The sequence below is a fragment of the Maniola jurtina genome, chromosome 24 (assembly GCF_905333055.1).
Source record: "Maniola jurtina chromosome 24, ilManJurt1.1, whole genome shotgun sequence".
Classification (NCBI taxonomy): domain Eukaryota; kingdom Metazoa; phylum Arthropoda; class Insecta; order Lepidoptera; family Nymphalidae; genus Maniola; species Maniola jurtina.
Window position 1 is genome coordinate 3060785 of NC_060052.1, and position 14805 is coordinate 3075589.

Here is a 14805-nt window from a genome sequence, read left to right on the forward strand (position 1 = left end):
GGAAGAGACCCCCTTAACAAAATAAAATCCATGTTTTATGACTTTGTCATAGTTGGTTAAAACAGAAGTAGGTACTTATTTCTATTTAATAGCATTAAATAGGGATATTATGTGCTAATGAATTACGAGTAGGTATTCCTGTATGGGTGAAACATAATTGTCTAAAATATCTGTCAGGATGCAAACTAGTGCTGTCTTTGTACCTAATTTCGTCAATTCAATTTAATTTAATTCAATTTTATTTATTTGCTGATACCTACATAAAAATCGTCAACATCTTTAAACGTATAGGCCGTGATAAAGTAGTAGACAGACAGTCAATTCAATTCAATTCAATTTTATTTATTTGCTGATACCTACATCAAAATCGTCAACATCCTTAAACGTATGGGTCGTGATAAAGTAGTAGACAGACAGTCAATTCAAGTCAATTCAATTTATACTGATGCTGATACATCAAAATCGTCAACGTACCTATAGGCCGTGATAAAGTAGTAGACAGACAGACAGTCCCAAGGTGTGACCGAAAGGCACAGTGTTGAAAGACCCCCTCACTAAGTAGGTAAGTAAGTGATTTGCTTCCTCGTTTCTAATCCGAACCGCTAGGATATGGAACACCCTTCCGCCATCAGTTTTCCCTCCTACTTTTAATAAGTTTAATAATCAAGTAAATAAATAAATAAATAAATAAAAAAAAAAGAGTGAATAGGCAACTTCTAGGCAAGCGCGCTCCATCTTAGGCTGCATCATCACTTGCTAGCAGGTCTGATTGCAGCCAAGCGCTAGTCTATATACATATAATTTAAAAAAAAAGTGGACACTAAGACGAAATCAAACGAGTCACCGGGAGCCGCTGGATTCAGGCGGCGCAAGACTGTGGCGTGTCGAAGTCCTTAAAAGAAACCTCTGTCCAGCAGTGGGCATCTATTTTTTGATGATGATGATGATGATGACGATGGAAGTAATGGAAGTATGGATACGGACTACGTCACCACCACCACCAATTTTGACTCGCACCGAAGATGGTAATAGCTGGCTGGTTGAGTAGGTACTTAGTGATAATAGCCATTCATTCATTGAACTTTCCCATAGCACAGAGAAAATAGATAAATCGTGGGAATCATCAGAGGTTCACAATGAAATGCAAGTATAAGGGCAAAGGTTATGAACGAGTATGGGCTTTAAGAAAGCGCCTACCTATTTTAGGATTTAATAATCAAGAGAAACAGTAAAAAAACCGGCCAAGTGCGAGTCAGACTCACGCACCGAGTCGTTCTATGTCGTACTATGTCGTATTTTTTGGACATTTTCCACGATAAATCAAAAACTATTACGCATAAAATAAATAAAAATCTGTTTTAGAATGTACAGGTAAAGCTCTTTCATATGATACCCAATTGAAAGTTGAAAATACTAATTCATTATTTGTTCATGAACATGTCATTTTAATTTTTTTTGGTGATGTAGCCACAAATTCACCGTTTTCGGATTTTTCCCCGCACGTGTGCTATAATACCTACGTACCTGTCAAATTTCACGATTCTAGGTCAACGGGAAGTACCCTATAGCTTTTTTGACAGACAGGCAGATACACAGACCCTAAAGAAACACTTGAGAGGAAATGCGAAGTTCAATCTATAGGTAGGTAGAGGTATATTTATACGCATTTAAAGTATATTTTCTATCGTCTCGTATATCACGAGTTCAAGTAGGTTACCACTTACCATCACGTACGTTACGTGACCTCTAAGATGATTGCAATTACGCTGAAATCGCAAACACGGAACTTTTACTGCTTTCTCTAAAACTACCTCGGGCCTAAGATCGTGTAGTTGCAACAACATAATTAGGTATATCAGGTCATTGCGCCTGTTGTAACTTTTTCTCAAGTCGGTAACTAGATGGGTTATCATCACTATCATCAATCTATTATCGGCGCACTACTGAGCAAGGGTCTCCTCTCAGAATGAGAAGGACCTATAAAGCCTCTTATTCTGAGAGGAGACCCAGTTTGGTGGACTAAATTTGATGCCAGAGTCCACCACGCTGGACAAATGCGGATCGGTAACCGCCGGACCAATGGTAGATGCATTTGACGATTCACAAGTGCAAATTAAAAATTTATAACACCCCCGACAAGTGAAGGTGACAGTAACTAGGAAAGAGCTGATAACTTTCAAACGGCTGAACCCATTTTCTTGGACTAGAGTATCAGTAGGTGTAAGAAACTTAAAGATTTAGTGGAGGGACCAGTTTTATCCTTAAGCTAAAAAGTTTGAAGACCCTGCACTATCAACAAGGCAAACTAAAGAACATTCGATGTCTAAGAGATAAATCAGTACTAGGTCAATTATAGAGAGATTCCATTAATGTGTTTCCATGTATTTTCGCAATTATGTATGCAACAATAATTCTCAGGCTAGTTCCTGTTTCTTGTTGCTTTGAAACTGTGTCTTATAGGGAAATCAATGTCACGATCATAGAGAACGCCATTATGTATACGGAACGATATGAAGAAAATCGTAAGAAAATCGTTAGCATACCGCATAAGTATGATTTGATACTTCAGTATGTTTTTATTTGACTACTATTCGACTATACGGCAAAACCAAAAGGAAGGGTTATGATTTTGAACAAAATCAATATGATGGATGTCATCCAAAGAAGTGGGGATCTCTGATTTTTTAAAGAGGGGTGTTATAAGTTTGACGTGTGTATCTGTGTATCTGTCTGTGGCATCGTAACTCCTAAACTAATGAACCGATTTTAATTTTTTTTTTTGTTTGAAAGGTGGTTTGATCGAGAGTGTTCTTAGCTATAATTCAAGAAAATCGGTTCAGCCGTTTGAAAGTTATCAGCTCTTTTCTAGTTACTGTAACCTTCACTTGTCGGGGGTGTTATAAATTTTTTATTTACACTTGTTGCTATTGTATCCAGTGGATTCTCAAATAAAAGAGGAGAAAATTCCAAATTCATAAATATAAATGTACCTATTAAAATATACAAATATAAAAAATTACAATAGGTATATTACCAAGCGACAAAAAATTATTTTGTGACGAAACCTTTTTCACAAAATTGATTTTTCTGTCGCTAACAACAGCTAGGTTACATATTTTGGTCGGGTGAAATTTCTGGATTTATTTGTACCAAATTTATACAGATACCTAATGCATAGTCACTTTTCAACCTTATTCTGCAAGGGTACAAAATCTCCTTAGATTTATGTTTTAAGGTAATAATAGCACCAAAAAGCACTGTTTGTCGTAGGTTATTTAAAACTTTAATTCTGTTTTGTTGTTTAAACCAACTCTATAGTTTTTGTTTTCTTTAAAGTGTTATATCTGTGTCTAGTTCATGTCATGATCATGACTCTACCAACTCACCAAGAAATAGGAGTATTTATTACATAGTTGTTATGATTCTCAGTAGCGTCAGCAAGTAAAAATATGTTCGTAGGTGCCTACGTAACAAAATATTCATCCATACTATAAAATTATAAATCCGAAAGTGTGTCTGTCTGTATGTATGCCAGCTAGCTTTTCACAGCCCAACAGTTTATCCGATTTTGATAAAATTTGGTACAGAGTTAGCTTACATCCCGGGGACGGACAAAGGGTACTTTTGTAGTATACGTAATAATCCCGGATAATCAGAGTTAACTCTGGTTTCTTAAAGATCGCTTATTCGATTTATATGAAAATTAGTATAAAGGTAGCTTGCGTCCCGCAAAATGACAAAAGCGACTTTTTAGCCCAGAAAATCAAAGAGATCCCACGGGACTTTAAAAAACTGAATCCACGCGGGCATATCCTAGTTTCTTAATAAAATTCTTGGATCTATCAGAATATGAGAAGGCTTCGGCCATATTCGTACTACGGTGGCCCAGTGTGGATTGGCAGTATTCACACACCTTTGAGAACATTATGAAGAGCTCTCAGGCATGCAGGTTTCCTCATCTTTTCCTTCCTAAAGCAAGTGATATTTAATTGCTCAAAACGAACGTAATGCAACTCCGAAAAGTTAGAATTGCGTGCCCGGGATCGAATCGAATTTTAAGGTTCCGTAATCCGAGAAACAAAGGAGCCTTATAGGACCTTGTTGTCACAGTTTTGATCCAATAATGTTTTATTAATTTTTAAAATGCGTTTTTTTTGCAAATGCTACTAAGTACATTGACACTTAAACCGCAATGTCGTGGCGAACTAATCATTTTCACACTGTGCCACATAATTTATAATACAATGTTTTTAACCCCGGACCCTAAAAGAGGGGTGTTATAAGTTCGATTTGTGTATCTGTGTATCTGTCTGTGGCATCGTAACTCCTAAACTGATGAACCGATTTTAATTTAGTTTTTTTTTGTTTTAAAGGTGGCTTGATCGAGAGTGTTCTTAGCTATAATCCAAGAAAATCGGTTAAGCCGTTTGAAAGTTATCAGCTCTTTTCTAGTTACTGTAACCTTCACTTGTCGGGGGTGTTATAAATTTTTAATTTACACTTGTAACTTTATTAATAAAATACCAAACTGTATGCAAAGTACTGCCAAGCGTTTTTACACCTTCGAAGTCTCAAAAACTCGCTCATTGAAGTTTGTGTATAAAATCTACCTAATAATATAGTATGCTATTAAATAAATATTCTATATAGTAATCTATTATTTTATTTTATTTCTAATAATAATTGTTTTAATGATTAAGTGAACGGATTTCGTACACCATACGTAATTATGAACGTAACATGTCTTTGTTAAAAGTCATTGATGGTAAGCAAATGGTAAGTAAAAATTAGTAAAGTCAAAGTCAAATTATTATTTATTCAAATTAGGTACCATTGTACACTTTTTCATGATTAATTGTTGAATATGTTAGAGTTAATGGTAGTAGATGTAAAAGTATTTAAATAAAGCCTGACCAAAAATATAATAAAAACTTGCTTTGGGGGCGCCACTAGTATGTCTATGGTCACTAAATATTTATTATGGTCTTGTATAAATTAGTTCCACGGGTTTTCTACAATATAGCGAGGTATTTTTAGGGTCCCATGGGTCAAAAGGAACCCTTATAGGATCACTTTGTTATGTCTGTCAAGAAACCTGTACTTCTATTAAAATTAAACCCTTTTATTAAAACCTAAGAAAAATATGTCACTATTCAAGTGCAATAACCGCGACATCCCATCACGTTCATAATCTTGAAACAATTAATCTAAGTAGCACAAAGATCTGTGTCGTGCATCATCTCTAAGTTCCCACGGTTATGACAAAAGGTAGAAAAAATAGTCTATAAGTACATGATGTGACAATTAAATCACTAATTGCATATTTTCACTTTGATGACAAGGCGGGGAATCCGGGGCAAGATACGAGCTTTTGTATGGAAAATGGTTTTAAATGGAATTCAATTGTATGTTGCGATTCACATACAAAGAAAACTCGTAAACAAAAGACATGGGGTGTGATAAATGTGTCATTTCTAGAATGTATTGAATTGAATTAAAATAGTGGAGTGGCAGTGTTGTTCACCTCCATACATAATATCACGCTTAAATAAAGGTGAAAAGTATGTGTGTATGTTTGTTACTCTTTCGACCAAAACTACTGGACGGATTTGGTTGAAATTTAGAATGGAAATAGATTACACCCTGGATTAACATATAGGGTACTTTTTATCCCGAAAAATCAAAGAGTCTTTAAAGAGATTTATAAAACCTATATCCACGAGAACAAGTCGCGGGCATCAACAAAATTTATAACAACCCCGATAAGTGAAGGTTACAGTAACTAGAAAAGAGCTGATAACTTTCAAACGGCTGAACCGATTTTCTTGGATTGTAGCCCAGAACACTCTCGATCAAGCCACTTTCAAACAAAAAAAACTAAATTAAAAACGGTTCATTAGTTTAGGAGCTACGATGCCACAGACAGATACACAGATACAAATGTCAAACTTATAACACCCCTCTTTTTGGGTTGGGGGTTAAAAAATAAGTACCTTTGAAACGATCAACGCCTTCCCAGCTAAGACGAAGAGGCCGGCGATTGCGAGTGGAATCATCGCGGCCATCTTGCCAGCTGCACCCATCATCATCATCCCCATCATCTTCTTCATCTTCCCTCGACCTGGAATCACCATTTACAGAACAATTAATAAAAGTTTCGTGTAAATTCCTCGTGTTGAAAATCTCCGCCTTTTTGGATATAGGGTAAAAATCCTAATACAATATTTTAAAGGATTATTTAAATTATAAGAAAGCTTGGGAATAAGTTGCTTAACAGCTTTGGCAGTAGGGCGGTATCTAGCCACGGCCGAAGCCTACCACCAGACCGACCTAGACCGTTTAGGTTGAAAACCTCCATCTTTTAGGATGTCGGGTATAAATCCTAATACAATATTTAAAGGATTATTTAAATTATAAGAAAGCTTGGGAATGAGTTGCTTAACAGCTTTGCCAGTAGGGTGGTATCTAGCCACGGCCGAAGCCTACCACCAGACCGACCTAGGTCCTAGACCGCTTAAGTTGAAAACCTCCATCTTTTAGGATGTCGGGTATAAATCCTAATACAATATTTAAAGGATTATTTAAATTATAAGAAAGATTGGGAATGAGTTGCTTAACAGCTTTGCCAGTAGGGTGGTATCTAGCCACGGCCGAAGCCTCCCACCAGACCGACCTAGACCGTATCATTACATTTACCTATTAGGCATGAAGCGTCATTATTTTACAAATAAAACCTAAAATGAAAACATTGCATTACAATTTCCTCACAAATTTTCTGTACACGCAAATCATAGTGCGTTCAAACATATTACCTACTACATAATTTACTATCGTGTTTAAAAATTTTGCTATAAATTAAAATGGTTCCGACATCATAACATGTCAGATTTATGCTAATATTATGTGGGTGTAAAATAATGTTTTTAACAGAGCTCTCTCCGTCACTCGTTTCATACAATCGTAGTTCCAATTTCATTTGAATATTAAGCAACCAAAGCCCATGAAATTTTGCAGACATATTCTAGAAACTAATATCTGTGTGTGTGGTGTTTTGGATTTTTCTAAAAATATGTACCTAGTTTTAAAATTACAGGGGCTCAAAGATTTGTATGTAAATTTTTAAGACCGCGTAACTTTGAAACCGAATATTTTAATAGAAATCTGGAAAACCACAGACATAGATAATATGTCCTAGTTTTAGTATTAGTTTCTAAAAAATGTCTGCATTTCATGGACTTTGGTTGCTTAATATTCAAATGAAATTGGAACTACGATTGTATGAAACGAGTGACGGAGAGAGCCCTCTTAAGTAGGTACTAAGTATGCCTAATGTGTATAATCCATATGCAAATTGGCTACATACCTATGGCACATATGGTTGATTTTTCGATCGCTGAATAAACTTCTGATGAATTAATTTGACGTCTTGACAGGCTTCCTTTATTAAAACTGTCAAACCCTAAACTTATTTCTTAGACAAAAGTTATTTGAGGACTTCGTCTGTGTTGGTGTTAGCTGTCGGGCGTGCTCTGCCTTTTTGGAGTGTTTTTTTTTTTGTTAAAATTGACTGGAAAGCGCTCTAAGGGGGTGCCGTGCGTGTGTCGGCGAGCGCCGGCACAGATGGGGTCCATACTTGTATAGTTTAACTAACTTGTTACAAATAACTACAAACTTGACATTGGCTAATCTTTGTAAAGCCAGACAAAAGAGAAAAACAAGTGTAAATTAAAAATTTAAACACCCCCGACAATTGAAGGTTACAGTAACTAGAAAAGAGCTGATAACTTTCAAACGGCTGAACCGATTTTCTTGGATTATAGCTAAGAACACTCTCGATCAAGCCACCTTTCAAACAAAAAAAACTAAATTAAAATCGGTTCATTCGTTTAGGCGCTACGATGCCACAGACAGATACACAGATACACAGGTCAAACTTATAACACCCCTCTTTTTGGGTCGGGGGTTAAAAAAGTTATTTGACGATTAAAAAATCAGGCTTTAGGTTAACTATGATACGATACAAATACTTAAGATTTATATGATTACTAGATGATGCCTGTGGCTTCGTCCGCATGGATTCAGGTTTCTTTAAATATCCCATGGAAAGAGTTCCCATATTTTCCGGGATAAAAGTATCCTATGTCCGTTCTCTAGGATGCAAGTTATCTCTGTACCAAATAGATGTACATCAAGTAGATTTAGGTTTTTTAAAAATCGCGTGGAGTCTTGGATTTACCGAGACACAAATTAGCCTATGTCTCTAGGATGCAAGCTATGATCATTATGATCAACCTATTGCCGGCTCACTACTGAGCACGGATCACCTCTCAGAATGAAAAGAGTTTAGGCTATAGTCTGTTACGCTGGCCCAATGTGGATTGGTAGATAAACAGTTCCAAGCTATTACCATCTAAGAATTTTATTAGGCAAGGCAAGGCCTCATAGTTACATCTTTAATGATTTGAAAGTGTCGAAATTAAAAACATATTATCACTAGATTTTATTTATAAAGATGGCTTTCACCATCTCCACGTGAAACGAAAACTCAATGATCATACTTAGTTGTAAGTGTTATGACAGTTTTAAGTGGTAAATGCTCACGATTTTTTCATGGCTTAAATATGAGAAACATACAGCGCATCGTTTGATTTAATAATCCGTCATAATATAGAGATACTAGCCAAAGTCTAATTAAATATTTTTAATATGAATTTGATGACCGCAACTTCGCCCGCGTGGATTAAGATTTTCGAAATCCCGTGGGAACTCTTTGATTTTCTGGGATAAAAAGTAGCCTATGTGCTAATCCAGAATATTATCTATGTCCTTTCTAAATTTCAGCCAAATCCATCTAGTAGTTTTTGCGTGAAGGAGTAACAAACATACACACACACATACACACAAACTTTCGCCTTTATAATATTAGTGTGAAGTGTGATCTGTAAGCCTAAAGTGCAACGCACACCTGAAAAATGGAGTGGAGTGCAGGTGTAGCCGATAACAACTTAAGCTCAATATTGTATAGAAGCAGACGTTACTTTGTCCAATTTGCTATAATTGGGGTTGGGTAAACGGGGTAATTCAAGGGGCCGGGCAGACTAACAAATTCCTGAAAGGCCGGCAACGCATTGGCGGTTACTCTGGTGCTGCGAAGGTAATCACTTAACATCAGGTGACCCACCTGACCGTGATCGTGAGCTTGCTATTTTTTTTTAATGTTTAGACTGAAAAATCGTCCCTAGTCTATAGTAGAAACAATAAAAGCTCGTTGGTCGGATAAGGAAATAGGAAAATGACAGCGATGAAAGCTCATTGTACTGCGTTAAAAAGGGGGTTACAAAGATTCCCATTATCATTAGAAATCGGTCCACTTGCAAGGTAAACGGATAGCAAGATGTTATGATGATGGACAAGTAATGACAAGCAATATAACGGTCTATCAAGCTGGATTTATACAGCGTTGCTTTTCACTGGTGACGATAGCTTTTATGAATGTTAAGCTATTTTTAACCCTCGACCAAAAAAAGGGGTGTTATAAGATTGACGTGTGTATCAGTGTATCTGTCTGTGGCATCGTAGCTACTAAACTAATAAACCGATTTTAATTTAGTTTCTTTTTGTTTGAAAGGTGGCTTGATCGAGAGTGTTGTTAGCTATAATCCAAGAAAATCGGTTCAGCCGTTTGAAAGTTATCAACTCTTTTCTAGTTACTGTAACCTTCACTTGTGGAGGGTGTTATAAATTTTTAATTTACGCTTGTCATTTAATACCTTTAAAAGTGATTATTAATGAATGCATTTCTACGCTTAATGTTATTTAAACTAGATGATGCCCGCAACTACGTCCGTGTGGACTTAGGTTTTTACTCGTGGGGACTCTTTGAATTTTCGGGACAAAAAGTAGTCTATGTCCATCTCCAGGATATCTTTGTACCAAGTATCAGCAATATCGTCTACGTGGATTTAGGTTTGTAAAAATCTGTGGGAACTCTTTGATTTCCCGGGATAAAAAAAAACTTATGTCCTTCCCCGGGACGCAGGCTAGAGAATTTTCGTAATCGATTATAAATTCTGGGGGTGTAAGTTTAGATGTAAGAGCACTCACAAACTTTACCTCTTCATAATCCATATCCATACTAATATTATAAAAGCGAAAATGTGTCTGTCTGTCTGCTACCTTTTCACGACCCAACAGTTTAATCGATTCTGACGAAATTTGGTACAGGGTCAGCTTATATCCCGGGGACAGACATAGGCTTACTTTTACTTATACTTTTTATTCCGGAAAATCAAAGCGTTCCCACGGGATTCCTAAAGACCCATCCGCTTAACCAATTTGTATGAAATTTGGTACCGAGGTAGCTTGCGTCCCTGTAATTGACATAGGCAACTTTTTAACCCCGAAAATCAATCAGCTCCTACGGGATCTTTAAAAACCTAAATCCACGCGGACGAAGTCGCGGGCATCCTCTAGTAAGTAATATATTAGTGTAGGTAGACTAGTAAAACTAAATATTAAAAAAAAATTTAAGCATCATTTGAAACTGACACCTCTAATTACGACAAATTAAAACAAATGAATTCAATGTTGTTCTTAATTGGAACAGCAGTAAATTTAACTCTGCAATTTAATTAGCATACTGAACACATCAAAGATTTTTATCAGAGTACTTGACTTTAGATTTAGTGGGAAGAGTTGTGTTTACGACGGACTTTACGCATAATCTATATACTAATAAATAAAGTTGGAGTGTCTGTCTGTAATTTCGAAATAACTACCTTATATTAAGCTCATATGGTTATTTGAACGATACCATAACTGAAACACACGTTTTTAAAATTTTTGTCTGTCTGTCTGTCTGTTTGAAAAGGCTAATCTTCGGAACGGCTGAACCGATTTTGATGGGATTTTCACAGACAAGTAGAGAATTAACCAGGGAGTAACATAGGCTACTTTTTTAACCGACTTTCAAAAAGGGAGTTGTGTTTTTCTACCTAAGTATACCGAAATCTCCGAGATTTCTGAACCGATTTGCGTCATTTCTTTTTTAATCGATAAAGAAACTTTGCGACATTGTTTCATAAAAAATTTGGATTCCAACTCCGCAATCCTGATGCTGCAGGGGATCTGACCAATCCACGCGGGCGAAGCTGCGGGCATCAGCTAGTTATTTAATAAAATGCGTGTACGTTGGTTAGGTATTCTTTACAAACGTTGATTGGTCTTAAAGTCTGTAAAATACTAGAATTTTAAGTAAATTATACCTATTTACACAGGTATACGAAATACCTACCTTCCTAAGGGGTGGAATTGATTTGAATTGTGCTAAAGTTGATAAAATTGGGTTCAAAGTATTTTTAAATTAAGCTACTGTGCGTATTATATGAGTACCTTGTCACTAGGTATACATTTTATTAGACTTCATCTTTAAAACACCAAGCATGATTAGGCAGGTGGAGATAAATCTATACTAATATTATAAATGCGAAAGTGTGTCTGTCTGTTTGTCTGTCTGCTACGTTTTCACGGCCCAACCGCTGAACCGATGTTACAGACTTGGGATACATCCCGAGGAAGAACATAGGCTACTTTTTATCCCGGAAAATCAAAGAGTTCCTACGGGATTTCAAAAAACCGAACTCCAAGCGGGCGAAGCCGCAGGTATCCTCTAGTCCAGAATTTGAGTTTACTTGAGGCAAGTTATACTAGATCTCCGTCATCAGCATGCTTAATTTTTCATCATCCAGATGCAGACCAAATGAAAAAGCTTCATATAGCGTAGCAATGCTCAATAGTGTAAACGTTCAAAACCTGAATGTAAGTCGAGAATTTATTCATTCACGCACGTGGACGAAGCATATCATACTAAAACTTGCCTCAAGTAAACTCAAGTTTTGTTTATTCTGGGTTCTCACGCTGCTACAATATGTTAGATAAACAGCCTTCACATAGCATAGCAATCTATACTAATAAATAAAATTGGAGTGTCTGTCTGTAATTTCGAAATAACTACCTCATATTAAGCTCATATGGTTATTTGAACGATTCCAACACTGAATCACACGTTTTTAAAATTTTTGTCTGTCTGTCTGTCTGTCTGTCTGTCTGTCTGTTTGAAAAGGCTAATCTTTGGAACGGCTGAACCGATTTTGACGGGATTTTCACAGACAAGTAGAGAATTGGCCAGGGGGTAACATAGGCTACTTTTTTAACCGACTTTCAAAAAGGGAGTTGTGTTTTTCTACCTATGTATACCGAAATCTCCGAGATTTCTGAACCGATTTGCGTAATTTTTTTTAATCGATTCCCACGAGTTCCCACGGGATTTCAGACCCTAAATCCACGCGGGCGAAGCTGCGGGCATCAGCTAGTGCTCAATAAAAGCTGAGCTTTTGTGCATGTAGACAACCTTCCATGCTTTGCCTCAAGTTAAGTCAAGTCTTTTTCCCACGCAGATAAACAAGAGCATAGATGGTTGACTCGGATTCTAGAGCAAGCTTGGATGACTGGAGTGAAGACTTCGGCGGGGAGGGGCAACAGACGGAAACGTTCAAGTGCGGAAACCAGCCCAGAATAAAGAAAGAAAGATGGTTAGAGCTATAATGAACTCAACACCGTCAAGAAGTATGCGGATGGGTGGGATAACATCTGATAAAATCTTGCCGCGGGTTAACTCATGACTGTTTATAAAATTTCCACGCAGATACATGCTAGATAAACAAATTTTATAGAACTCACCAAAGCTCGCTTGAATGAACTCAAAAACGTCAATCTATTATGCGGGTGGAGAGCTATTGCCTCAAATTAACTCAAGACTTATTTATTCACAAAAGATACTTCAATAATGTGATATATTGAAATAGTGGTTATCAATGTATTTAAAGCTTAAATTAACTCAAAAATTACATCAATTTTGCAGATGGAGAGCAGAGAGCTATTGCCTCAGGTTAACTCAAGACTTTTTTATTCACAAAAGATACCTCAATAATGTGATATTTTCAAATAGTGGTTATCAATGCATTTAAAGCTTGAAAAGTCAATCAATTTTGCAGATGGAGAGCAGAGCTATTGCCTCAGGTTAACTCAAGACTTATTCGCGAAAGATACCTTGGTAATGTGGTAGTTTCAAATAGCGGTATCAAATGTATAGTTTCAGTCCCTTTTCTAAGAGAAAGTACGCTTTATACAGGACGATGTTAAAAGGTTAGTGTTGGAAAGCTCGCAGTGCTGATCTGCGATTCTATAATTCATAATTTAATGGTTTCTAGATAAGTTTCTAGGACATGACGTGAGTTGTTAGTGTTATTATCTTTTCGTATGGAGTTGCAATTGAATTATTGTGCATTGCATTATATTAATTGGAAGAGTTCTTCATACAAAACTATAAATTGTGTGCGTTAGTTATTGCTAAGGCAGTACTGCAGATAAAACTTGATCTTTAGGATTGTGTAAGTATAAAGTGTGCTAATGAAAGGCTCTGTCGATAATTGATATCTAGGTGTGTAAAAAAGGGCATTATGTTATGAAAAATGTTATTAGTTATATCTACTGTAATTTCATGTGTTTTTCATAATAAGTATGGCAAAATGAAAGAATAGCTTTTTTTGTGTAGGAAGGGAGGTGCAATAAACTATGTAGTAACAAGTTGGTATATTCTGATGTGACGGTTTTAACTGAGTTTTGAACTAATTGTTGAGACTACTTCAAATGTAGATTGTATTTTGACGTTGTTGTTTAAAACTTAAGAACCCTTTCAGTCATCAGGATCAACCCATCGCCGGCTCACTACGGAGCACGGGTCTTATTTCAGAGTGAGAAGGGTTTTGGCCATAGTCTACCACGATGCCCTGTCCGTATTCAGGGGTCATAGAAAATCAAAGTTTCTATGACTTTATGGCCTCATATAGTTAAGGAAAAGTTTTGACTTAATGTAAGGTTAAGTAGGGTGAAAAGTCTTACCTTCTTCAACCCCTTTGTTAAGCTCATCTCCAGACATCTTCGGCAACGAAAGCTGGATTGTCCTGGAGTTGGCAAATGTTGCTATCCTATCCCAAAGCATTTCGGACAGAACTTCATCCTTGCTCTCCAAATTCCTGGGCAAACTAGCTTCAATATCGTTTTCACTGACAGGAACCACTTCAACCTCTGACGTCTTCACAATATCTATCCCATCCACTAAAGGTATAGCTTCCATCCGAGCTGCTCTGTCGAAGAACAAAATCGCCTTTTTCTTGATACAAGGTAATATCCCGTCCGCTCGTTGACAGTCCTCATATATCCGCATCATATATTTCATCCCCAAATCATCCTTAGCATTCACCACTACTATTAAAAGAACTAAGGGAATAAACTTATACATGGTCATATTTTTAAGGGCTATGATGTTCACGGGATGGTACAATAAAAAAGACTGTTGCACACTTTGCAGTAACCGCGTATTTATAGGCTATGTACACTACAAATGAATTGTGCTTCTGAGATCGGGGGTACGCTCTCCGAGGGTCCCATCACACTAATGGGATCTCTAGTGTAACTACGTGCCTAATGCTTGTTGAAAGTATGGAAAAATGATGTTGCCGGTCGATGTGGAGGTGGGTTCTACGTAGTCGCTTGTGTGAGCGTGTAGCGAAATGGAAAATTATTGTGCTAGTCTTGGTAGGTCGTGGTTAGATGTTAGAATAAGTATGCAGATATGGTAATTTTAGGATTGCACTATAATTAGAACTTGATAAATGTAAAGTGAAGCCCACCGTGTTTCTGTTTGACTCTAAAGTGCTAAGCATGGATTTTATTAAACTTTTCTTA

At 36.7% G+C, this 14805-nt stretch overlaps 1 protein-coding gene and 1 long non-coding RNA gene across 2 annotated transcripts in view; one reads left to right on the top strand and one right to left on the bottom strand.

Moving 5' to 3' along the window:
- Positions 1 to 5029, top strand: part of LOC123877594 — a 24332-nt gene extending 19303 nt beyond the window's left edge. The window contains exon 3 of the long non-coding RNA XR_006798625.1: positions 4896 to 5029. This is a non-coding gene — a long non-coding RNA (uncharacterized LOC123877594). The remainder of the gene's footprint in view (positions 1 to 4895) is intronic.
- Positions 1 to 14429, bottom strand: part of LOC123877570 — an 18467-nt gene extending 4038 nt beyond the window's left edge. The window contains exons 1-2 of the mRNA XM_045924386.1: positions 13960 to 14429; positions 5994 to 6121 (exon numbers count right to left, since the gene is read on the bottom strand). Of these exons, the coding sequence (XP_045780342.1) occupies positions 5994 to 6121; positions 13960 to 14365 (534 nt within the window). The 5' untranslated portion in view covers positions 14366 to 14429. The remainder of the gene's footprint in view (positions 1 to 5993; positions 6122 to 13959) is intronic.
- Between the last annotated feature and the right edge of the window lie 376 nt (positions 14430 to 14805).